At 41.5% G+C, this 25950-nt stretch overlaps 10 protein-coding genes across 10 annotated transcripts; 3 read left to right on the top strand and 7 right to left on the bottom strand.

The window, feature by feature from the left end:
• Positions 1-718: 718 nt before the first annotated feature.
• On the top strand, positions 719-2595 carry SS1G_10382 (hypothetical protein; the record flags this gene model as incomplete). Its single annotated transcript, XM_001588784.1, has 3 exons — positions 719-819; positions 1054-1548; positions 1602-2595. 3 exons carry the CDS (start codon positions 719-721, stop codon positions 2593-2595), a joined length of 1590 nt encoding a protein of 529 aa, XP_001588834.1.
• Positions 2596-3136: 541 nt separating this feature from the next.
• Positions 3137-3479, bottom strand: SS1G_10381 (predicted protein; the record flags this gene model as incomplete). The annotated part of the gene is made up of 2 exons (XM_001588783.1): positions 3137-3376; positions 3447-3479. 2 exons carry the CDS (start codon positions 3477-3479, stop codon positions 3137-3139), a joined length of 273 nt encoding a protein of 90 aa, XP_001588833.1.
• A 794-nt stretch (positions 3480-4273) lies between these two features.
• On the bottom strand, positions 4274-4396 carry SS1G_10380 (predicted protein; the record flags this gene model as incomplete). The annotated part of the gene is made up of 1 exon (XM_001588782.1): positions 4274-4396. One exon carries the CDS (start codon positions 4394-4396, stop codon positions 4274-4276), a length of 123 nt encoding a protein of 40 aa, XP_001588832.1.
• Positions 4397-11134: 6738 nt separating this feature from the next.
• On the bottom strand, positions 11135-11332 carry SS1G_10379 (predicted protein; the record flags this gene model as incomplete). The annotated part of the gene is made up of 1 exon (XM_001588781.1): positions 11135-11332. The coding sequence occupies one exon, from the start codon at positions 11330-11332 to the stop codon at positions 11135-11137; it is 198 nt and encodes a 65-aa protein (XP_001588831.1).
• A 530-nt stretch (positions 11333-11862) lies between these two features.
• SS1G_10378 (predicted protein) lies at positions 11863-12313 on the bottom strand (the record flags this gene model as incomplete). The annotated part of the gene is made up of 2 exons (XM_001588780.1): positions 11863-12082; positions 12249-12313. The coding sequence occupies 2 exons, from the start codon at positions 12311-12313 to the stop codon at positions 11863-11865; spliced, it is 285 nt and encodes a 94-aa protein (XP_001588830.1).
• Positions 12314-12910: 597 nt separating this feature from the next.
• On the bottom strand, positions 12911-15353 carry SS1G_10377 (hypothetical protein; the record flags this gene model as incomplete). Its single annotated transcript, XM_001588779.1, has 2 exons — positions 12911-15121; positions 15177-15353. 2 exons carry the CDS (start codon positions 15351-15353, stop codon positions 12911-12913), a joined length of 2388 nt encoding a protein of 795 aa, XP_001588829.1.
• Positions 15354-17775: 2422 nt separating this feature from the next.
• Positions 17776-18722, top strand: SS1G_10376 (predicted protein; the record flags this gene model as incomplete). The annotated part of the gene is made up of 3 exons (XM_001588778.1): positions 17776-17836; positions 18426-18579; positions 18674-18722. The coding sequence occupies 3 exons, from the start codon at positions 17776-17778 to the stop codon at positions 18720-18722; spliced, it is 264 nt and encodes an 87-aa protein (XP_001588828.1).
• An 891-nt stretch (positions 18723-19613) lies between these two features.
• On the bottom strand, positions 19614-19721 carry SS1G_10375 (predicted protein; the record flags this gene model as incomplete). Its single annotated transcript, XM_001588777.1, has 1 exon — positions 19614-19721. One exon carries the CDS (start codon positions 19719-19721, stop codon positions 19614-19616), a length of 108 nt encoding a protein of 35 aa, XP_001588827.1.
• Positions 19722-21893: 2172 nt separating this feature from the next.
• On the top strand, positions 21894-23366 carry SS1G_10374 (predicted protein; the record flags this gene model as incomplete). Its single annotated transcript, XM_001588776.1, has 6 exons — positions 21894-21931; positions 21984-22007; positions 22147-22393; positions 22465-22611; positions 22724-23173; positions 23253-23366. 6 exons carry the CDS (start codon positions 21894-21896, stop codon positions 23364-23366), a joined length of 1020 nt encoding a protein of 339 aa, XP_001588826.1.
• Positions 23367-25463: 2097 nt separating this feature from the next.
• On the bottom strand, positions 25464-25886 carry SS1G_10373 (predicted protein; the record flags this gene model as incomplete). Its single annotated transcript, XM_001588775.1, has 3 exons — positions 25464-25523; positions 25624-25796; positions 25832-25886. The coding sequence occupies 3 exons, from the start codon at positions 25884-25886 to the stop codon at positions 25464-25466; spliced, it is 288 nt and encodes a 95-aa protein (XP_001588825.1).
• Between the last annotated feature and the right edge of the window lie 64 nt (positions 25887-25950).

The raw sequence follows: 25950 nt of genomic DNA, 5'->3' as shown, positions 1-25950 counted from the left end.
TTCTTCCAATCCTCATTAACAGCATATAAGAATACTTAGGGCTATAGGAAGCCCTTATGATCTACGAATAGCGGGCAAGGCGTTTGTAGGCGTACAACAGCATGAAGATAAATGTTTGCATAAATGTACAATACCGGCGAGGACGTCTGTAGTTACATGGATCTCGTTGAGGCTGGCAGGTGTAGTTTTCTGGGGGGTGAAGTAAGACTTTGTCTTCTGTATATTATTCGAATCCTACATACCCCAGCTGTCAATAGTATTGTTCCCTCAGTACTTGCAAAGCTCGTCGATATGATTTGTGTTCTGTCATATGAGGGATGATGGGGCACGACAGTCTAATTAATTCGATGCATTGTCATTCGTCCGATTTTGATGACCTTCAGTATATCCATGTAGCATCACAATATGAATAATTGGTAAAAATCTGTCAAAAAACAACCATAGAGAGAACGTCCAAACATCATGTCCACTTTTATATGATGATATATTGATATTTTAGATCTTATCAGGCCGTTCGAAATAAATTTACATGGGCAGGCCGGATAATGAGCATAAAAGAGGCCAAGCATGTGATGAGTAACATCCTCGGCATCTCCAGTGAATCAAGGAAAGAAGAAACACCGATGCAGACGAATCTTGTCCTTTGGCACTTTATTTACTCTTCAACTCCAACTTTTTATCTCCATTCTCATCACTCACCGATCCTCCGTCCCACAAGATGCCCGGCAGTTCGAGAATGCCCGTGAGCTTGCGCAATAGCTTCACCGTCGCAAAGGGTTCTTCAAGTAGCAGCCAATTACTGGCTCTGAATATTGATATGTATGTACCTACTTGTTCTATGTTCTTGGACCCACCGTGTATGCGATAAGCTATACGATGTGTTTGTATATTGTCAGTGATGGAATAAAATTTACTGATCTTGTCTCTAACATTTAGACTTCGAAATGCCGTATTCTTTTTGTTCCTGCTGAGATGGACGAGGAAGTGCTTTTTGAAGTTGAAAGGACGGGGAGTTTTTGGTAGTTTCACAGACGCATATATTTCGGTTCGCAGGACACTCTATGGATTATTCTTACGAGCACCCGGCGTGCGATCTCAAGTACAGAAGCAAGTCTCTGAGGCAATTACGAAGCTGCAAGGGAAGTTGGTACCGACTGGGCCAGGTGTGGTACGATATCTGACGCTGCCGAAGGAAGGATGGTCTGAAGAGACGGTTATGAAGGAGTTGGAGGTTTTGGCCAATATGGATCATACCAGATGGGAGGACGGGTTTGTCTCGGGTGCTGTTTACCATGGAGGAGATTCGTTGATGAAGATACAAACGGAAGCATTTGGAAAGTTTACAGTCGCGAATCCTATTCATCCGGATGTTTTCCCAGGAGTGAGAAAGATGGAGGCAGAGATCGTGGCGATGGTTTTGTCGATGTTTAATGCTCCTCCAGGGGCCGCCGGTGTTACGACAAGTGGAGGTACAGAGTCTATTTTGATGGCTTGCTTAAGTGCTAGGCAGAAGGCTTATGCCGAAAGAGGTGTAAAGGAACCAGAAATGTCAGTAGATCCATGGATATGCCATTCACATTTCGATACTAATCAATGTTTAGGATTCTCCCAGAAACAGCACATACAGCCTTCCGCAAAGCAGGTCAATATTTCGGTATCAAAATTCACCTCGTCGCTTGTCCCGCTCCATCTTACCAAGTCCATCTTCCAAGCGTATCTCGCCTCATCAACAGCAACACCGTCCTACTCGTTGGCTCTGCTCCAAATTTCCCTCATGGGCTTATGGATGACATAACTGGCCTTTCCAGGCTCGCTGCCAAACGCAAGATCCCGCTCCACGTCGATTGCTGCCTTGGATCATTCCTTGTTCCTTTCCTCGAGAAGGCCGGATTCGAGACCGATCTCTTTGACTTCCGTCTTAAGGGTGTTACAAGTATCAGTTGCGACACTCACAAGTATGGATTCGCACCCAAAGGTAACTCGACTGTTCTCTACCGTACCGCAGCCTTGAGAACCTACCAATACTTCATCTCTCCTGACTGGTCAGGTGGTGTATATGCCTCTCCATCTATCGCCGGGTCTCGTCCTGGTGCTCTGATTGCTGGATGCTGGGCTTCCCTCATGAGTGTTGGGGAAACTGGCTACATCAATGCCTGTGCCGAGATCGTCGGAGCTACCAAAAAAATCATTGAGGCCATAAACGAAAACCCCTCTCTCAACGGCGATCTTCATATCCTCGGTAAACCACTTGTTTCCGTTGTAGCCTTTACATCCAAGACACTCGACATTTACGATATCGCTGATGCCATGTCAGCAAAAGGATGGCACTTGAATTCGTTACAAAGTCCACCGGCTATACACGTAGCCGTGACCTTACCAATTGTCAAGGTGAGAGAGAAGTTGATCGAAGATCTGATAGCCGTCGTCGAAGGAGAGAAGGAGAAGGAGAGAGTTAGGATTGTGGAAGGTAAAGGAGCGAAGGGAAAGAGTTTGGGAGATTCAGCAGCCTTGTATGGAGTTGCGGGCAGTTTACCAAATAAGAGCGTGGTGGTTGAATTAGCGAGTGGATTTTTGGATACCTTGTACAAAGCTTAATGAGTTTATTGTTGGAAGATTTCGGTGAAGACTTGGAGATTGAGAAGGGGTACACAACATTGTCTTGGAATTTTGTAGATACGAGGAGCATGTGAGCGATATTTTACTACACCCTGATACGGGGCTTTTTCAATAGTATTTCTATTTATACCCTAGTGTGTGGTTCACATTGCTCTACTCTAGAAACTAGATTGGAAGAAACATACCTTTCTCAAAGATATTTATATCACCGCATCGATCACTGCATCAATCGTTCAGTCAAGTATACACCAACATAAAATCCACCAGCGTCCCCACGGTAAAAAGCAAGTGTCTACCTACCCAGACTGGACTTTCGTCTACATTTCATTCAAATACTTCCACACATACGAGTATTGTCCTATCCTCTTCTTTTGTTCTACTTCATTATTTTTATCCTCTCCTTCAGCTTGTTCCTTCATTCCTTCATGAACTTTTGAACTTATAAATGTACTTTGTTAAACCGTATAGATTCATGAAATTCGGATCCGTGGGTTAGTGCTATGTGGGTGCTAGGGATTTGTTATGTAGTTTGGTTTTGGTTTTGGTTTTGGTTTTGGTTTTGGTTTTGGTTTTGGTTTTGGTTTTGGTTTTGGTTTTGGTTTTGGTTTTGGTTTTGGTTTTGGTTTTGGTTTTGGTTTTGGTTTTGGTTTTGGTTTTGGTTTTGGTTTTGGTTTTGATTTTGATTTTGGATTTTATGAAGGGATGGAGGGATGGGAATGAGGAGGTGCTTGTTGCGTGGGAAGACATGGGATTCGTGTGGCTGGTTTTTTCTTCTTTTATGTTAAGGATGCTGGATGCTGGGATACAGTTATTGAAGCAGGGAGTAGTACTTCCTTTCTAGTGACTCTAAGTAGACGTTGCATTTTGCTGGAAAAGATATGCATATATGTGCCTGTCTGTGGAAAGGAGTTCATGGGGCTGGAAGAGATGGAAATATTTACAGGTATGCCGTGTATCTGATGCTAAAGTACAATCAAATTATCCTATTTAATCCTATGGAAAAGGGGCTTTTCTTTTGCTACTCGCTTTCTATATTCAAGTTCCCTCGAAGATACGTTGTCAGTGGAATATCCTATTTGCCAAGCTCTCTCGTAGACTTTGAACGTCCTGAGAGTAGTCGGCACTGTAACTGGTCGGGAGTCGTTCTTACCCTAATTATCGCTCGAATCCTCACCCGGGGAGGATTCGATTTTAGCTGAGTGTTGCAAACTGGTAGTTTAGGACTGTCGTCGTCGGGAGCCTAGATATTTGCGAGGCTATGGTGTGAATTGAACAGTTTCTCCGTTGGTCCTTTGGATTAAGCTTTCTTCACAGCAATGTTTTCATCTTGCCATCTATGTCTTTCTGATTTGATGTTTCCCATCGGCTACGTGAGTATCAACGACAGGGATTTTCATGCAGCGCTAAGGACCAGTGCGGGGAGATCTGATTTCTCCTGTTAAAAGTCAATCGGTTAGACATGTTCCCCAAGTTGCCTTCTTTGGAAGTTCACTGCATACCATCTTGTCGTTGCCCTTGATAGTTAACTTCTGAGATACTACCCACGATACGTAGTAGCCATGACTAAGCCTTAGTGCTCAGGTTTTCCAATCTCCTTGGCTTTTTTATAATCTCTTGATTGGGACCACGGAGTTCATTATTGTCTTTCAGAACTCCTTTAAGTATTTGGCATCGGCTCCTCAGCATCAATATCTATCGCCGCGCTGACTGATTCTGAGAACTTTTTCCAGACGCGCAGCTGCTTCTCCTGTGCCTGGCCAGTTCTTTTATACAAGCGCATATATGCATTGCTGAGCTGTGAAATGCTGAACTACCCAATAGCTATACTGCACCGTACACCATATACGGTATTTCGGCAATTTTCCAACGATTAATATTAAAATAGGTACGAAGCCATTGCCATGTATGTAAAACCTGGAAGGGACAATCACATAGGGGCGCATAGCGAAAGATAAGGTCAACTGTACATCCAGTTCGTCATTGATTAACAATTACTGAATTCCTGCAGAAACTGCAAAGCTTGAGGTAGTGAACTACTTATTGCACTAATTGTTCTTCTCTATTCATTGAGGCCGTCTTGAAAAGTACACCTGTGCAAATTTACCAAGTGTTTACATTGATTGTGGCAATCAACCTCGAATCCTGGTAGAGCATGCGGGTGATGGCATTGAAGTACTTTACTCGAATACATGAATTTTCTTTCGTTGCCTGAACTCAATGTGGATTGTATCGTTGGTAGTATCACATCGTGGTTCGAACAAATCAATCGAAAATATCCGGAGGTGAAGAGATTTCGTCAGATTTTAAAGAGAATTCAAACTTTGGTAAAGGTTGAGAAACATTATTAATGTCTTTTCCAAAATCGTTACACTAAAGGGTGTCCAAAATGTTGACGCGGATATCCAAAACTTTACTCGATATTTGTCAGCCAGGGCTTTCCTACAAGTCGTCTTCAGGTTGACTCCGAACGATTGCGGGGGACTAGATATTGCGATCACACATCTTCCCCACGTCATCACGTAATCATACCAGAAATATAGCCTACTAAAATGGCTGCATCTCTCTTCCCAGTCTACTTGCAGATAATGTTACAGTATACACTACTGTAGGAATTAGCTAGAGCAGGCCTTTTGGGATGATAACATATCTTGACGAGTTATCATGTACCGTTTGCAATGCTTGCAATTTACCAAAACGGACTCGTTCTATTCCAGTGCTCGCTCTGTGCTCGTAGTCCGCAGCATCTGCTGGTTGAACTGTCTTTTAATGAGGCTAATCAGATATCCATTATCTACGTATGCGGCCATCCAAAATGCATCGGTTAGGCAAACTGCTCTATGAGCTCGTCGAGCAGCGATAACGGACAGTCCTAAGATTTTGCGAGCTGGCAGCAAACAATGTGGGAGGCAGCTAAGAAAAGGGAATTGAAGATTGTGATTTTAACTCTTTACTAGGTTATTAAAAAATAATCATGGGGCAACCTACAGTAATAGATCATGTGTATATGGTAAATGGCCTGGTTCGTCGATATTTCATTATGGATGATTAAATAATACCATTGAAATCCATTTTTGGATTCTACCTTTGGTGGTTGTTGAAGGTGATTTTTGGGGTCTTCTTGTGACGGCTCGGAATTTAAGCGTTGAGGAAGCGAAGGTTTCTCGGGTTAGTAAGGGGTATGTGCATGCACGAGCTTGAGGTGGATTTAACTCATTTGTTCCCCGATGTTCCATACCTGATCGACTGCTATTTACTGGGTGTTGTATAGCCGGAAGTACCTAGTGTTTTGATACTGGCCGATCACTGGTTGAAATTAGTGCTCTCTAGATCTCATGGGAAGTGACGAGGGGGAAGCAACTCAAAGCTGACGGTTATCTCTTTTCACAAGCTTCATTTGACGGCTTTGACAATCATTATTTTGAAAGCGAGAGGATAATAGTGAGGAAAATGACATTTCAGACGTTATAAAGCGTCTCTTCTGTCTTGTCCATTGTGGAGAAAATAGGTAAAATTTATTAGTAGCGTTTATGAATTTTGAAGAGATGAAGCGTCTCAAATTACCTCTACATTAGTTCGTGACGTTCTAATGTATTATATATTAATTATGGATGTGACTGGGGAAGAGTAAACCGAGGATGAGTGTCCGTGACTGGTAAGTATTAGTCGCTATCCTGGACGAATAGAATGCATGCTCGTTCAGGTATGATTTACTTCTTACAAAGTCAAATATTGGCTCTTTTTACTGAATATTGATGCACGCACCATGTTAGTGCTTGTATGTTACGCCCGGATGGCCGAGAATCTTTGTTTATATACGCTGCCTATTCATTAAAGCAATTTCCCTCTATCGTCTCAGCACCGATAGGCGAGGAACTATATTCATTCAAAACCCAACATAGATCTGAACTTCAATGAGAAAGTTGGTTCTTAGTCTGCGCTTCGGTGACTGTTTGACGCACTGGTCAGAATTTAACACCAACAGAGGTGGTGCGAAATATCGAGCAAGAGCTGGAATACGGCCGATACAGACCAACATCTACCCAGGAATAGAAGCTATGAGATATATTAAAAATTATCATTCCATCAGCTGTTGCAGTGGTGAAGACTCGGTAACTGCGCCTCAACCTTCAGACAAGAAGTATACCTCATACATTCAGACATACTAATAACGGAGCAGTTGAGTCTGAATTGAGCAGGCACGGATCCATTTGCATATAAATGTATGGACGTAAGTATATATAAGTAGGCAGATGCATAGAAACGAATTTTTATAGGATTCGAATCCAGCGGGGAAATTTTAACCCTAAGATCCGCGAATATATCTTCCTTTTTTAGGGATGGAGATTTGATCTGTTACTTCTCTGAGTCTGATTTGCTTTGGTATTCACTCACATCTAAATATATATGCTTCTGCGTGTGGCTTTCACATATTTCTCCTTCATATTTTGCCTACATGGTTTGGTATGAAATTAACAATTGCTATTTGATATGTTTCATTCTTCTATTAACAACCGTATATTCCCATCTCATTTGATAGTAGCTATCAGAAACTGTTGTGGTCGACGATCTGTTCTCATTTTCTTTACCATAGTTTAATTTTTATATAGTATTCGAAGAGAAAGAATAAGCACGCACCGTGGCCTGGTGAAAGTTACATTTATGTGACACTCACTACACAGACACACCAGAGCAGACCGAGCCAATCTTACATCAATACAAACACATCAAGACTCGGCTTTCGTTTAGCAACCCTCGAAACACAAAATTGGCGCTTTTTCAACGGGTAGAACTACACGGAAACTAACCTTCTGCTCTTCCTCCCATTCTCCACACGTGTCCCGGCCCTGGTCCGCGTATTTTTTTCTTACCTTAAATCTTACACAGTGCCAAGTGTTTCAGATCAGTCGCAAAATTGCAATAGAAATCTTGGAACCGGAATTTTTCAAATTTGCTAATTTGTTAGGGCGGGAATTTGGTGGTTCTTGCGGAGTTGCTAGTAATACGATCGTGGTGCTATGTGAAGGAATGTAGGGATCTAGGAGTTGGATATGAGATTGATAATTACATGTGGTACTATATCGGGTAATAATTATTGCAAGTGCAGTGGTTGCGGCTAGGTAGGCCAGGCATGGAAGGTGGTGAAACTAGAAAGTCCTCTTTCTTTACCTCGTTCTCAAGACCCCATCCTCTCTCCGCTTGAACAATTCCGTGAAGTTCAATTAACTGAGCCACTCACTAGCTCCGTACTAGATCATGTTTATCTCCAGCTTTGCCTCCACTAGCATCTATGTCATGGGCATTTTCAGTCTTCACCTATGCCATCGATCACCACACATCCTTTTCTGATATAATCTCCTTCTCAGTCACTATAATTCAAAAAAAAAAAATATGAGGCTGTGATCTTAGTAAACTAGTCATGCATTCGATTGGGACCGGTGGATATATTACTCCAGATGATACAAATATCTCTATGACGCTGTGAGGTGTTGAGGAGTTGTAGTTCTGTTTCAGAGAAGATATTCGGTGCATGGGTGATAGAGAGGAAGTTCGGCTCATGTTATACTAGATTGTGTGTGTCCGTTTTTAGTCTGTATATATATACACTAAACAAAATTCCTCAAGACCCTCGTGAAGCAGTGGTACAATAGCTACGAACCACACTTATTGCAATAAGATATAGAAATATCTCTGCAATATTAGACTTTTGTAGGAGTACGGAATGATGTTGATGTGAGAGGCAAGTGAGGAAGAACAAAATCATTTGAGTCAGAGTTTTGTGGTATGCAATGAGACGGTTTGGAAAATAGTATGGAGAAGGAAGGGAAAATGGAGAGGAAGTTGCGATGTTTAGCGAAAACAATAAAGGGGAGGGGGGGCTTATAAAGCACATACTACAGGCTAAAGCACAAGAACTGGATCCACAAAAGCAAGCTCCAGTATAAAAATCTAAAAATAAAACTCTATCTCTTTTCTTGACCATCTTCATTCCGCCGCCAGTATATACATCAGACCAATCTCAAAAAGAACCCGATCGTCACGCCATTTCAATACAATAACAAATTCTGTCACTTCTGTAACATACGACCATAGACTGAGGAGAATTGGGCATCCCGTCCGCTCTGCCATACACAAGCCTCAGATCGGTAGATCAGTAGTTGGGTGGGTGACCACCAGCGAATCCCTACTGTTGTATGTGACATCTCTTTTTTGCACTCCTTGGTCATAAGGTGCGGTGGGGTTCGAGTGAAATGACGCCGAAAACGCGTGTTTAGAAAGATGTGTGGAGGAGAAATAAGTTGGGCAAAAGGTGCTGTACTCTGCTGAAGCTGTACCAAGTTGACTTTTTTGAAGGGTTGGTGTTTTGATAGGTGGTATGGAGGGTGACGAGAAGATGGAATTTTTTGATAGACGCCACAATCAAATAAGCAGCATTCTCTCGAGTTCTCAAGTTTAGACACCTGAAATGCTCGAGTAGAAAATGTAAAGAAAAGAGTTTTTGTGTTTGGTTCATGAAGGAGCCTGCCATCTATTTCGCTCAATTCTTCCTTTGTAAGCGAGCTCATGGACTTCAAGGGGATATGTCTTACAATAGCTTTAAAATTGAACAAAACGTTCCATATAATGTTCCTGTACAGATAAGATTATGATTTAATATCTCATCTCAGGTATTAGATCATTGGGAATTGTAAAGTCTGTATCAAATGTTCGATGCTTTCGTATGCTCATGGATTTGATCGAAAGAAAAACATACAGTACCTTTTCACTCATGATTAACTCTAAAGGATGGTTTGAATACCTATCTAAGTCTTCCAGACACATAGTACAAATAACCTCGTAAGAAACAAAACCAAAAGAATGTCTATTCCAGACTTGGAAGTGCAATTTAACATAATAACCATACGCTTTCCTTCTGATCATCCCGATGTTCAGGCTGTTTTTGATATATATCTGCCTACTATCATATCAAAACATTGATTCAAATATTCATCCGAGGAAACTTTCACTCTAGTAAAAGAGTAAAGGATTATTACACGGAATATTCCATTTATATCCCTATCTCTCGACTTCGAGACCTGTCTAACAGTTTGTCCGCAAGGTTAATTCGGTACCATCCCAACGTTCCCTCCAAACTCAAACATCAAACATTAACATCGAATATCATTTCCCCATCAAATTCTCCCATTGTGCCTGACTACTTCGGCAGTACCTGACTACATAGGGAGTCAGAAGTTATGAGTCAAAGCTTACTTAGTAACTTTCCGAAATCCGAACCTAAATATTTAAGCTCTTTAATACTCGAGTATAATATTAAACTTAATAGACTGTGGACTAGGTACAGAGAAAGTTAAAATAGAATGTTGTTTAACCTTATTGATATAGTAGATGAGGTTAACGTTGACTAGTATCATTCAATATGAGTGGTGGCAGAAGCGAAAATTATCCTAATTACTAGGTAGTGTTATACTATAGTATCAGCTAAATATAGTCAGATATGGCAGATACGGACGGTAGTTTATAATGCGAGTTCTAGACTTGATATTATTTAATAAACAAACAACGTTAATCACAACTTCCCATCTCAAAAAAGTGACAGAAAACGAACATCACAATCAAAACCACCTCAATTATATATCCCAAGTAAGAGCCGCTTTTCTTTCTACTAGGTTAATATTACCGGAATATTGAGAATTTGGGAACGCCACCAACCAGCCAACCAACTTATCAAATAATCAGCCATCAGTCACAGTCATCAACCTCTCACAAACCAAAACCAATGATATGAAAATAGCACCTCGAACATTTCCATCTCATACTACTCAAATATACATAATGTTAGGTATCTTTCCTTTTCTTATATAATACCTCTTCTTATAAATCATAGGACATTCCTCTCCGTCTCATTTATTTATTTATTCATCCATTCATTGATATATAACTACTCATTATCTATATCAAAATCTAATCTATATTTTATATTAAATTTTTCATTTTAATCTGAATATTTTAAAAACTTATCTAGATTAAAACAAAAATAAACTCTAATAGAATATTATAAATTTAAATAAATAAAATATTAAAGAAAATAGAACTATATAAAAATAATATATTTTCAATTTGAAAAATAACTTGAAAAATAAAATTTAATAAAAACAAATTAATTTAATTTAATTGAAAGAATATATGATAAATTTATTAATTTGTTTATTTAATTTAATGTATATTTTTTTAATTCTATATTTACATTCTTATAATATTTTTATACCCCTCATTTCATACCATCCTATCCTATCATCCCTCTCCTCCTCCTCCCCCCCTCTCCTCATCATCCACCACTACTAAAAAAATATTCAATCCCAATCCATCCAACCATTCATCCATCTATCCCATCTATCCCTCTCCACACCAAAAATAAACACCTCAACACCACACTCATTCATACACACATACACACCCACATAATCCAACCACATCAAAGAAAAAAACATCTCACCTCCTCTATTATCCCCTCTATCCCATACTATATCACACCATCTATGGGGGTAACAACCCATCCATGCATGAATCCGATGCATGAATCCGATCCGATCCGATCCACTGTGAAGATCATATCATTCATGCTATTATTATTATTATTATTATCATCATCATCATCATCATCATCATCATCATCATCATCATCATCATCATCATTATTAGTATTATTTAAAATACCCATGATAATATGATGATTTCATGACTTCACGATTCAATCAATCAATCCACACAAACAAACCCAACAAAAATCACCTCACAACATCAAATCAAATCATATCAAACAAAAAAAAAAAATCGGAAGAAAAAACAGAGCGCCCGTCATAACGCTATATTTAATAATTCACTAGATAGACAGACAGACATACTAGCCTAGCCTAGTCTAGTTTATCCTATATATCTTTCCTTCCCCTCTTCCTTACTTCCTCCATCCATTCATCTATCTATATACCTATATACCTATCTATATACCTATGATCCATCGATCCCCAACCACCACTTCATCACCATCTAAATACAATTCACCACTCCCTTGACGATCCATCCATCACCTTCCACACAACAGCCTGCCTATGAAACTTCTTCCTTCCTTCCTTCAATGACAGTGACAGTGACTATAACAGTGACAAAGACAAAGAAAAAGAAGAAAAACCATACCGACCAGCAGTTCCAACAACAGTTCCAACAACAGCAACAACAACAACAGCAACCTCACTAACCAAAAACCGCATAAACAGCGAATGAGAACCATCCAAGTCCACCATCCATCCATGCATCCATGCATGCATTGCATGAAAAGCATCGCATGGCATCACTAGACCGACCCAGACGATCCCTCCCCGGACCTCCCAGGACCTCCCAGGACCTCCCCACCTCATATCCAGGAACGAGCATGTATATGTATGTAAAGTTCCCGAACCCCAGAAAATCCTTCCTGCAGGAAAGCGTTACAGTTAGATCCCAGGATAGTCCAGTCCCCCGGGACCAGTTATGTATGTACGACAAAGGAAATAAAGAGGAGAAAACAAGGAAAAACTAAAATAAAATAATTAAGTAGATGATGATGTACAATCCCACCCCCACACCACAAATATGCATACCCGTAAACCCTCCCTCTGCCCGTCCCGCCAAAGCGGTAATACCCAGTTCCCTTTCCCATACCCATATTTTTTTGTTGAAGCTAATCTTCGAAACATGTGAGTTGGACAGTAAATTGTGAGGCATCTGTTGATAAACAGATTCCTCTCCCCCAATTAACGGTCGCCACGTGGCTCGCCTAAAACCCGCATTTGACCCTGAAAAATAAGAAAAAAAACGGTGTATATAATTCGGTCCTGGCATTCAAGTGAATTTGCTACAGGCCACATCCATATGAAAAATTTAATGACAAATGAGATATTGTTTGAGTGCTGTGAAGCAGTATTTTTCCATTGAATCTTCTTCGGAAAACAAAATTTAGTGCAGTCTATAAAAGGGTATTTAGAAGACGAGAAAAAAATGATGAACACCAAGAAGCGCTTCTATAGGCGCCACTATGCTCAGGGGTATGAAGCTGGAAAATAAAAATCAAAAGAAGGTTTCGATATCAACATTAAAACGCCGCAGATGAACTCGCTAGACCCAGCGGTACTGGTAGTAAACTGATGTCACAAAGAACGTTTGAACAAAACTGAACCCTCCCTATTACCCAAACACCATGCAATGTAAATGCCCCGAAACTTTTCCTCCAAAGTATTTTACAAATTTGACGATAGAGGATCGTCTAAAATCGATTTTGTGCTGCGAAAATACTAGCGGCCGCAGACGCTGCCCATTCATTTTCTTCATAGTCGTATGGTGGTGTTGAAGATTGCTTGCCAGGTCCATGGGGTTTTGGAGTTGGTGAAGCATTGTTTAACCCTTGACCAAAAAGTACCGAATTACCATTAGCGGACGGAGAAGGTGTAGGGTATGGATTTAAACCAGTATTACTATGTGATTGTCTTAAGGGTTTTCGATGATCGGTTTGGACTGAATTCCCACGCTTCATCATTGTCGTCTTCGTAGAAATTTGGGCTTCGTCCAGCAATTCGTCCTCCTCATCAGGAGTCTCATATTGTTGAACGCCCGGCAATTGGCTCCTCCTGTTCCTAGTGGGTATGGGCGCCACAGACCTTGGAATATCAGCAGTTGAGCGGGGTGCTTGTTGGTGAGGCACCGAGTGATGTCTCTTCAGAACGCTGCTTGGGTGAATTTGATGAGTCGGTGGTATGGGCGGGGAATTTGTACTTTGTGGGGAATCCAAGTTCTGCTGGACGTTGCGCAGCGCCTTGTCCAATGCCTCGGATGAATCGACTTTCTGCGCAGCAGGGCTAGAAGGTTGATTAACATCCAATACCATCGATGATCGATTGCTCGACCAAGGTCCACATCCAGCCTGTGATTCAAGATCCATTGATTTTGGTGACATGGGAGTTTGAGATTGTCGACCAGAGAACCTTCTCGCACGCTTTCTTAGGTGAGAGAAGAAGCTTTCCTTGTGGCCACTAGGAGGAGATACTAATCCAGAATTTCCACTTAACGCCATTTCTGCTTGTTGTCGATGAATTTCCGCATAATGATTCGTGCTTGAGGCCACTGATAGTTGGCGACCAATTTTCTTCGAACCCTTATCATTTTGTCCAGAATAGAGATCGTTGTATGATGGTGTTCTGCTGCTTGCTTGTGCTGTTGCAGTATCAGAGATTGGCGAGATGGGTTTGATTGTCGGCAAAATCGGCATCGGCGCTGCGTTAGTAGCCCCGCTGGCCCACGTTGACCGCTTAGCGGCAGGCTGACGTGTCTTAGCAATAGGAATCTCACTAATTGTAGGTGTAAGTACCGGTGAAGGCTTAGTTACCAAGCTCTCCTTTTCCTTTGTTTGAATAGTAGCGGTGTTAGAATTATTATCATTTCTGCCGATCAAAGATTTTCTGAACCAAGAGGGTTTTGTTGTCGAGGTTGGTGTTGTCTCGGGGAATTCTTTTGAGCTACGGTAACTTAGATCAGACTGTTTGCGGCCGAGTATCCTCGATGAAGACTTTGGCCTTAATGGATCCACAGCATCAGTGAAAAATTCGTGAGCCATCGCCTGAGTTGATGTTGGTCGACTCTTGGGATCCCACATTAAGCACCACGTGACGAATTTTGCCAAAGATGCCGGCCACTGAGGAGTTTGAAGAATCGTGTCCATGGCATGTGGCGCCATTTTTGGGAATGAAAATCCAAGTTTGCCAGCCAATCTCGTGCCCTCTCTCCAATCACCTCCACCAACTCTCTCGCCTGCTTTGTTGTACCAGTTTCCTGGGCTGCCCATAATTTCACACACTCTCCAAACCTGATCGACTTCGTTTCCTCCAGGGAATAAAGGCTTCAGAGTTGCAATTTCCACTGCCATGGCACCAATCGCCCAGATATCTACTGGAGCCGAATACTCGCCCGCTCTTAATAATACTTCTGGTGCTCTGTACCATCTCGTCGATACGTAGGTTGTGTAAGGTAACTTCGAATGAGTTTCTCGTGCAAGACCGAAATCGGCAATCTTGACGGTGTAAGCTGGCGGTGTGGAAGGAGGGGTAACCATCGCAGAGTATCGTCGGAAAGAGTTTCCTGAATCCTGCGCTGATGTGGAAACGAGAATATTCTCTGGTTTGATATCGCGATGGAAGAAATGATGAGCGTGGATATGCTCGAGTCCTTGCATAATTTGGAACAGAATGCTCTTGACACTAGAAACGTCCAGGCACTTGTGATCACGAGCCTTCATCAATTGATATAAGTTGCCATCCATGTACTCCATAGCAATATGCAACTTTTTGGTGAAAGGGTCGAGGAATATATCCAACGCAGGAACAAGGTGTGGGTGAGGCGGTAACGTCTTCAAGAAGACAACTTCTCGTAGTTCTAGACATGGTTGGAATGATTCGAAGGTTTTCTTCATCGTCTTGATAGCAATCTATAATCGTCCCGTCAGCTTAAGCAATTCCTGTACCAACCTAGCTTAAACTTACAATTGTTCCACGTCGAGCTACGCTAGCTCCCGCCCCACGTACTCGTGCTAGAACAACACTACCAAAGCTACCATCTCCAATATCCTTCAGCACTTCGAACCTGTCTTCCAAAGCTTGTCCTGCTGAAGTTTGAGGGGCCGAAGTCCCTCGGTGGGTTAAATCGTAGGCGACTGTCATGTTTGTAGATCGAGGAGCGATGTATGAATTGTAGTAATGTATATATGAGTTTAAGTAATAGATATGCGTGTTAAATGACCGACAGTGAATACTGTATGAAATTGGCTGTGTTAGCAATCTCCCTCGACACATCCAAAGATTGCATGTCAAGGACGGTGAATATCATGAGATCTCACTTACCAATGATGCCGCGTATATAGCTCTACGAGAGCTTCCTTATGTTAACCAGAGCATTCATGTACGTGAATGTCGATGGTGGTAGGTAACGATCGAAGTGATAATGATATGTTTTGGAAGTCCTCCGCGAAATTGCAAATGAGTGAAAGCAGCGAATTGAAAGATCAAGAGAATGATCAGGTAGAGAGAGATGTAATGGGATGTCTGAGAAAGGGTCCAAGGGTAGTAAAAGAAGCCGTTACCAAGAATCGGTAGTGCGGGTCTTGACCCGCTAGAGCAAGAAGGCTTTCGACGATCAAGTAGAATGGACGGGCAGCTCGTGACGTTTTTGGGTTAGTATTTCAATGATAGGAGAAGTGGTAATAGATCAAGGGCCCTTTGTAGTTTCTTGATGTGCGGCGTGGGGGAGTCGATGGCTTGCTTGTCGTAGGTGGAATTGGTGGATATAGCAAGCGCATGAGAGTCAGTTAAAAGGAAAGCACTGGCATGGGTTGCATGAACTTTGAATTGTCGAAACTACCCAGGCCTTGAACCGTGGAAAGTCCTCAAGGTCTCTCTCGCTTTCTCTAGTTTGGGTTTTATTAAGTTCCGCAAATCCTTCCAGAAGACAATCTTTGGGGCATGAACAGCTCGGGGATGATGGTAATAACCAATTTCGCTAAGATCCACTTTGACATCGAACTTTTAAGTAGTTTCTCCAGGGGTATGTGATTGCCAGAAATGGGTGAGTCTCGAATGGATATTAGATGGTAGGCATTATCATTATTGGTATGATGTGCACCGGCATAATTAATAAGGAATTTGGAGCTTGGAAGGAGTTTGGAAGGAAGAAGAGGTGAGAAACGAAGGGTGGTGTGTGAATAAATTTGTGCAACGAATGGGACGAGGGACCAGTGGGTGGTTCGAACTTCGAAGTACAGTCCTCCGTGGGTATGTATGGAGTGTCTAGCGAAAGTTTAGAATTTTTTTCTCTCTTCTTTTTCCTGCGCGATGCGGTGCGGTGCTGTGCTTGATTCCTTGAAGCTCGATTATGCTGGTTGATGTTTATTTGAGGTACCGGTATGCGTGTGGGTGGGCACTGAGACCGCGAATGGGATGCGACGTTGTGGGACTTGTCTCGAACAACACGCTGTTTAGCTGAATAAGAACACTGTAAATCTCGTAAATCAATAGGAAAGAGTGAAAAAATGCCAGTGCTCTGCTGGTTTTTGGATCCCTGGAAGGTGTCGGCTAAAAAGTTTCGATTGCTTCTTGTGATGCCAACACAGCGACCGAGTAAAGATTGTGGTTATGCTGATTCGATGAGACGTGAATAATTCCAATTGCCCTTGGGACTTGGGTGGTCCGGGGAAGTTGGCCAAGTTACTCGTAATAGGTCGAGTGAGAATAATAATAATAATGAGTAAAATGTCATGTAACTTTGAGTCCCTACGGAACATTGACGGGCTACTATTGCAGAGGGAATGAATGAATTGAAGAGGGGCTTCACTTTAAAGGCGGGGCCCTTCCCAATCAATGAGGTTATATTAAGGAAAGTGAAAAAGGGTCATGAATCAAAATAGTGGATTGAAATGATTGATTTGGATTGGACTCGATTGTTTGGTGTTTAGAGTTTTGTGTGTGGTATTTTTTTTTTCTTCCTGTTGAAGCCAGCAGATATGGACAGATAAAGAGATACCTAGATATGCATAAAAAGATCAAAAGGGAAGAAATTACCCCCCAAGTTGTGCTGAGCTATTATCTCATGATGTACAATTCAGTAGCGACGATGATAAATGTGTACAAAAAGAGGAGATTTTATCTTGGTAATGGTAACTACAGTACAGTTTGGAAATCAATGTAAGGTCGCGATGAAATTTGAGGCTTGGAGGGTGACACGGAGAAGAAAAAAGTTGTGGATGTGACTCTGCGCGGCGCAGTAGTGGTGAGGTGCGAAATGTGAAGTGTGAATTGTGTGAAGTGTGAAGTGTGAATTGTGATGAGCGGTGGGTGATGAATGGTGAAAGTTCTAAAGCTTTCAAGGGTACGGGGTAGCTTAGTGGTTGGTGTGTCAAAGGTGAATTCCGATATGAAAAAGTGATCTTACCCTTCTTTTACCTTTCTCTTACCTTTTCTTACCTTTTCTTACCTTTTCTTACCTTTCTCTCACCTCTCATACCAACCAAAATGAACCATATTCCGTAGAAACTCTAGCTCAAATGCTTCAGTATCAGTCAATCCGTCTTATTAGACTCTTTGTAGTAAAATGTCCATCCATTCTGAAGTCATTCAAATTCAAACCCAGTTCATCTCATATCACAAGACCCGTTCGTTGTAAGATCAACCAAAACCAAACTATCACCATGCCATCAAGGTTTATTGATTGATTGATTGATTGATTGATTCAATGATTGATATGATTGATTTGATTGACTCGATTGATTCATCGATTGATTGATTTGATTGACTTGATTAACTCGATTGCTTCTATTATTCTCACCTCACATTTCCCCAAATTTCCATTTGGTCAATGCATACGGATTAGCTACCCTTGGTACTTGGGCAGATTTCGTACTGGCTAATCCTATATCTGAGATTCCGAGCTCCATTCAAGATACTTCGTACAGCGGGTAATTAATATGTACAGGCGAGAGGGAAAGTGCATCCATTGATCTTTTATTGATTTGGTAGCGATAGATCCTTTACTCAATCGTGCCAGACAGATCCCCGGCTATCATAAGATTCTTACATACTTGACTCGAGTTATGTAGCCTGTTCCCCCCTCCTCTCCATGATAGAATGTTTATTTATTTGTTTATTTATTTATTTCTTCATCCATACCTACCTATCAAGACTCTTCTTTTTGCGGCCTGTAACCTCGTGTTACTTACCATAAATGGTACAGTCTCAATTTAGGATACCCAGCATCTTTAACCTGTTCTTTTGATTTAATGGTAGTGTTCTCAATATCCGGCCCCAAAAAAGAATCATTATTTTTATCACCAGCCATGAAATGCGCCTCGTACTATCATTCCATGTCATGCCACGCTTCGAGAACTGCCGTTACTGCGTTTGATATTCTAGAAATAAACTCACAGAAAAAGATAATAAGCATAGATTTGAGGCTGTGACAGGTCAAGGATAAACTGATAATGATTCTACAGTGGCGGCACTCGAGCACATGTCAAGAGTGGCCACAGACTTGATAAGTAAGTAAGTGGTTGATCGAGATTAGAATATAGGGGAAATGTCGTTAGACCTCGGAGAACGGTGGGAATCTGGGAAAGAAAGTCGGAAGATTTGATGTTAATGCCTGCCCCATTGGTGAACATTGCGTACCCTCATAGATTCTATTGTTACTCCCAATCCACTAATATATCTCACAATTTATTATACGGACTGTTCGTGTTTCGCCGTCCGCTTCTGCCCAAAATGTGTATAAAGTTCAATGTAATCCCATGCCTACTTGAATCCGGTTTCGTCCCATCAATGCAACACCCATCCGAGAGTAGCCTCGTTGTATAATTGAGTGGATAAGATTCAGAGAATCTGAACTTTTTCATACCGCTATGGCCTTGCCAAAAAGAAATCAATCTACTGAAAGACAGGATGATCTAGTGGTGTTTTGTGTTCCCAAGGTTGTGCAGTGCATTACAGTAACCCGATTTACGCAAGCATCCAGCCTAGAAATATCTTGCCTCCCCCCAAATGGTATGATGGAAGCTGACTGCGCATACCATGGATTCATGGGACAAAACATAAGAAAGACTATGTTTATTTTGGTTTGCTGCTGCACTTCTTCACTTTGTGCTTCATGTAAGATTCTTACATTACCTTAGGTATCATTCATCTGAATCTTTCCATATACCCGTCCCAACGCCCACGCGCGCCCCTTTCTTCCCTTCATCATTTCATAAAATTTCGACGCTTTTCCTTCTTCAGGCGTTGACCGTTGACAGTCCATTCTGTCTTGGTTTTACATTTAGCGTACTTTATCCTTGCCAGTTCCTGTGGGTATGGTTCGGGTACCATTACCCACTAAACGTGGTCTTCTGAGTTTGCCATTTTAGCTCTTCCGGCTTCCGCTGTCGACGGTCCCAAAAGCTATTGATGGGCCGGCGCGCCTTTTGGCTCGAAAACTGTTTGAGGAGGTTGGGAGTCGGGAAGTTCAGGTTTTAATGTGTAAGAGCTGTAGAGTTTATTAATCGTCATATTGATCGAATGGGACCCTGAATAATGCCCCTGTCATCATGCTCGAATCAAAGCCTGCAGTTTATCCTGCATGATTTGATTGTGGCGTCGAGACTTTTTCTTTTCAACTTGATCAGAGGTGAAAAAGAATCATGCCATGATGTGACCCTCCATACGAAAAGAAAAAAACAAAAAGCATATGTTGAAGCCATATTAACTTCTATATCATCGCACACCTGGTAATATTTTAGTCTCTTCTTCTTCCGCTGAAGATCCTGATTGACACGTTTCACCCTGTCCATAATCCACAGTATCGGGTCTGATTCGAGGCTGGAAGGATAGGGCAAGTCTAACGGTTCTTTGCATATGCGAGCTTGAAGCGGTGTGATAAAGATGAAAAGTCTGGGGAGATATTGATATTTCCGCACCGCTTCTCCTCTGTTGGACCAGTGATCAAAAGTTTCGGTATTCAATGAAAGCTGACTTTCTTATCAATCTCACTCCGCCTTGTTCAAATTGGAATATTGTGGTTTCATTAAATGGGATTTTGTGCGAGATGAACAACCAGTCAGCACTAGAACCAGCCGATTAGTTTGAGCCTCCAAACATCCGTCATACTTTGCACTCGCGGAGGATTAATAGTATAGCGTAGGTCAAACAAGGGCATTGCACCTGACTGTAAGATAAACTCCGATGACTTCCTCAAAAACTTCCCTACTATGAACAAAATGCTGGGCATATCTCGATGGGAAGTCAACATTTGAGCGGAAGGTCTAATGCGGTAAGAAGTCTTCTCTTCGGCCATGGCGTCTGCTAATATGCACTACGGGAGCTCAGGATGGACTGCAGGTAGCGATGTCTGGCAGCCAAGTGACTTGCAGACCCTGAAATATTATGTTACCCATCGGCGAAAGAGGTGCTCCTAAGGGAGGAACGCTATCGGAACCATATCCTCTTTATGATATCATGATTGGAAACATGTGATCCTTCCTGCAATTTTGTATCCGAGCTATTTATTTGGAGTGTTCCTATACCAAGTCTCAATTTAGTGTACATCAAAATGTCAGTATTTGGCCTACTATTCTGATATTGAGGAGTCATGATGAATGCATATAGTGGTGACACTCAATTCACTTAAGCCGGTAGTCATATCGCATGCAGAATTGAAAAGCAAAAGACATGAGATCCATGCAAGTACTGCAAATATCCGAAGTGGAAAAGGCAGCAGCAAAAAAAACGTAGGATATGATGAACGCATACGAAACATAGCGCTGCAGAATAAAGAATCTTCTTGCATCAAAACATAGCTTGTAGTTAGATTTCATGTGAGTTCTGCTGGCGTGGTGCATGAATCAATACTAGGTACCTGAGCAAATGGTAAACAAACGAAGTGGTGATATTGGGTGAGAATTAAGAATTGGGCTGGTGACTGTTTAAGAAGGTGCAACATTCCCAAAAATGCTCTGATGATTCCTAGGTATTCCAAAATTCATTTCAAAGAGCAGTTCCAGTTGATTTTGATATTCTTTCCTTTCTAGAGGCCCCTCCCTTGTTTATGCATATTCACTCTTGAAGAACATCGGACAGACTGGATGCCTACAAGCTATCGAGCTACAAAAGAGTTTCCGCTGTCTCTGACTCTTCTTCCCAAAACAAACTTCATTCCACACATCACCAGATTTCTTTCTTCTTCTACCAATTTTACTTCTTAATAAGTTCATAATCAACCTTTAACACTCTGGGCAGGCCTCGATCTTTCGGGAATCAAAGGCTTAGGTGATAAGCCAAATTCCCAGATCCATACTTGGCCTTTCGAGTCGATCTTCAATATTTCACCATTGATCCGAGACGTGTTACCTACATTCATACCAACAACCTTTCTTCTGCAGTCAAGTGAGTATTCTTATGTAAAATTTCAATCTCTCGTACGCCCATCTTTGAGCTATCCATATTTCACAAGCTAGTTACCACTCCAAAAGCAGATTGTCTTGTTGGCGCCTTCCATCTATAGCTTACTCCACGCTTCATTCCTTTCGAAGTGAGGAAACGAAATTCTCATGTCAAATCTCAGATGCTAATACTGTTTTCCAAACATAGCAGCGGCCAAACAAATTGAAGTTCAAGCTCAACTACGATACTCTTTCGACACAATTAACAGAATCCCTACAAATATTTCCCTGGTATCTTTTCAGGATGTCGTGGATGAACAACCGTTATAGTCCTGCTGCCGAGTATGTTCTTCAATATGAGTTGTTGGTTCTTTGTGCTGATGAGACTTTGTAGGCGTAATGGCGTAATCCCAGTTGAGTAAGTCCACATCGGTCATATTATATGCCCTGTGCCCAATCCGATCATCAGTCTTATTATTTAAGGCTATATTTATACATAAAAACGAAGAAGACAAGGTACCGTTTCTCGTAGAGCTTACTGATGGTACTGTCTACAGTTTCAAGTTCAAATGTCGTCATTGCAAAATCTTCAAGACGCAAGATTGCTTCTCAAAAAACGAGATTGCTCCTTACAAACATCAACTTTCTCATAATCCGGGTATGAAACCAAATGCAGTACAGCCACTTCTACGATGCCGTGGCTGCAAGGGTGGGCAATTGACTGAGCTTCAATGCGAGGGTCCATGTTCTAAGTATAAGCCCTTGGATCAGTTTAGCAAGGCACAGAGATCTAGGGGAAACAAGGTATATATGTGCAGACTTTTCAAGTGTGAAGCATACGTCTAATAGATATGATGGCTAACATGGAATTGTAGTGGTGTATGGAATGTGTGCAGTGGAAAGAAGGTCATCACCCCGAGGTCGACCTTACACCTGCTCCAGGTACCGAGCCACAGGAGTTCGTCACAACCACTGGTGCATCTGAGCAAACAACAGGCTCTTCTTATGCTGCAAGCATAGCAGTAAGTATCTTATCCATGTCCTTACACTTCCATGGTCTAGAATAGGCTGTTTATTCAGAAGTCAGCATCCGAATATTGAAATATTTACGGTGTACTAATCAGTATTGCATAGTTGTCCCAAAGTGTATCCTCCCTTGCCATTGGCAATCACTCCAATGGCTCACAGCTTACCCCGCATCTACGAGCAATTGCTAGTAGCCGGATCGAGAACCGCTCACAATCATCTATGAGCAACCCATTCGAAGGTGCTCGCACGGCGGATATGCCTGTCGGCTCTGATGCATGGTCGACACGCGATTCTAGACGCCGGGCTGGTCCACCTATTCGATACAATGCATATGATGCCCATGGAGTACGCCACTCTCAAGAGAGATCAATGACATTGACATCACGAGCTACTTCAACTATCGGCCCATCGAGTGTAGCTTCCTTTACCAGCGGTCGTACTTCTCCTTCTGCCTCTGGTAGTCGTCCAGCCGTCACTGCTTCTCTTCCAGCACCATCACCAGTTCCGCAACCGGTCCGTGTGATCACCAACCCATCTACTGGCTGGGCTAAACCTGTAAGTATCTTGAAAGCTTTGCCCCAATCATCTATCATGGTTGTATTCATCAATCGTACTAACATAACTACTGCTTCAGATTGGAAAACGTACACAACAACCAACTAATCTAGGTGCCGTCACCGAGTGGGCTCCCGAATCCAATGAGGTTTACCGTAGGTCCGCCTACGACTCCAGCGACGATGAAATGTAGACCATTGTTGAAAGATTCAAAACCTAACCATTTCCTCTATTGTTCTTCACGGGCATGATGGTTTTCGAGGCTATGGGAATTTTTCACAAGGACTTGATGCATTTTACAATTGAGCTACATTATCGAGACAGACAGACAGATAGACAGCGATTTGCTTTTACAAAAGATAACTTTTCTTCTTCAGATTCATAGTGGCTTTCCTTTTTCTTTACTTCAAATGCTATTATGTTGTTGCTGAGCCTGAGCTTTGCTCGAGCTCCCTTCATAACATGCGGTGCTTTCATAGCTTCAGCTTTGACAGGATATGTTAGTAACTGGCTTTATTCTTTACTTATGGTATTAGATAGTTAACAATAATATCAGCGGTTCATTTTTCAATTATCATACCACTGGTGATATATTTTACTATAAAGTATACTACGTCATTTCATTTTTCCCGGTGAATATAAAGTTCTGGTGCTCTTTAAAGATTTGACTTTGTAGAAGAAGTAGTAGTATAAATAAACACTCAATCAAAGGGAGGTGGGATGTATCTCTACTTATGTATATGTATTGGTGAGATTGTAGATAAGATATCGATATATTCAAAATGAAGATAATATTGTAATTAATAAAAGAATGTAATGTTACGAGGTTTGTGTTACAACGGCTATCTTCTATGCCGCGTCACATGACTAAACCAAGGTAACGTGATTAAAGTCACGTTATGGACCGCTGAGGAACGCTGGCTGTCCAGGACCGCTGCGCGGTCCTGACTAGCCATAGGCATGAAGGTCTATATAATCAAGATGGATTTCCTTTGTATAGAGCTTCGTGCTCAAGATCAATCATTTAGTATATCCTACTATTAGTTACGAATTGCATTTCATTATTGTCATTACTTAAGTCCCTGCTTGACGCCTAGTTATAAACCACCTCGAGAGCCTAGAGCACTTCCACGTGATCTAGACGGCAAACCTCGTAACAAGCCTAGAGCACTTCCACATGATCTAGACGGCAAACCTCGTAACAGTAGAAGGGAGACTTGACTTCTGACTTTTGAAACGTAAATTCCTTGGGGGTGAAACGGTTTGGAGATTATGTATGTACTATTATTATAACCTTATGCTGGGCGTCGCCTTGTTGGTTGGTATTTTGGATGAGGGATTAAGATGAGGATGAGGATGAGGGGCGTTAGATGTTGGGTGCCTTACTCGGTGATGGTGGGGTGAAGGAAGGGTTGGGTTTTAGGTATTAGGTTAGTTGGTATTTTATGGTTATATTGGTGAGAACTTAGAAGTAAGTGGTTTATGGTTATTTGGTTATTTGGTTATTTGGTTATTTGGTTGGTTGGATATGAGTGTAAACTTTGAAGAAGATAAATGAATTATTGTAAATCTTATTGATATTGTAGTGGTTAGGTAGTTTCGAATGAACATGATCTTTATAATTGATGCCCTACAGAATTTCTTTAACCCCTGGTTCCATGTTCGTTAGAGATTGTTAGTGATACAATATATACGCAGTAAGAGTCCTAGTCCGGCCAGTACTTTAGCATCTAGGAATGAGATGATCTATTACTAGTACAATGAACGTTAGATATTAGTGGCTATAAACTTCAGTAATTAAAGGATAAACTAATGCAAAATTGACTTAAATTATGGAGGGCTAAATCGTGAAGGATGGAGATTGGTTTAGACAATTTAGAGTGAAAGAGGGCGATAAACTAGAGGATGCGTTGGTGTGTGGTAGTTAAAGTAGCTTAATATATAGCCTATGTGTTAGAATAAGCTTGGAAACCTGCTCCCGTTGAAAATACTGGGGAGAAGATGTTTAAAGATATTGATCGTCCTGTTGTTAATACATATATTGAGGGGTTTGCTTCGTAAGGAGTACATAAGAATGTAACAAGTTGATGAATGTTGAAACGTAAAGACGATGCGAAGAAAGAGGTGTGAGTGATAGTTTCAGGACCAAAACTCTTTTGTTGCTATCGTGAAATTCTCATCTTGGATGAATCATCATTGGGATATGCGTCATATACAGAAATGTAAAAGATTTTTAGTACTAAAATAATTATCATGTTGATACACAAAACTATGTCATCTTGGAAGATCTTTACTTCTTAATCGTAATGGCAATCATCATATCATACATACCACATTTTGCCCCGGTCTGCTGTTGAATAATATTTGTGAGTTGATGATTTGATGTAAAGCAAGTTAACTTTTGAGGAGTAAAAAACTTTTTTCCGTCTTGCCGTTGCCCAGATACATACAGTACCAGGTATGTTGGAATCATCTCGTGGGACTTTCTTAACGCCAATAAGCCAATGAAGCCATAGACCAGGGTTGATTTTGGTGTATACAGCGGCAGAAGAGTCCTTGCTTGCAGTATCGTATCTCAAACACTCAGTAAAAGTCTTGCTTCTTTTACTTCTTTTTCTCTGCTCTGCACCGAGGAGCGATAAGCTGGCTAAGCTTAACCAGAGACTTTCGACAACACGACACGACACGACACTCTTCGAGATATTTCTGACATTTTCCCTATTGAATAACGCCTTTAGGCATATCGAAACTTCGACATCCCACCAAAGACACACGAC

This window comes from Sclerotinia sclerotiorum, genomic scaffold (assembly GCF_000146945.2).
Source record: "Sclerotinia sclerotiorum 1980 UF-70 scaffold_15 genomic scaffold, whole genome shotgun sequence".
Classification (NCBI taxonomy): Eukaryota; Fungi; Ascomycota; class Leotiomycetes; order Helotiales; family Sclerotiniaceae; genus Sclerotinia; species Sclerotinia sclerotiorum.
The sequence above is the reverse complement of the archived record's forward strand: the minus strand, read 5'-3'. Positions and strand labels throughout refer to the sequence as shown.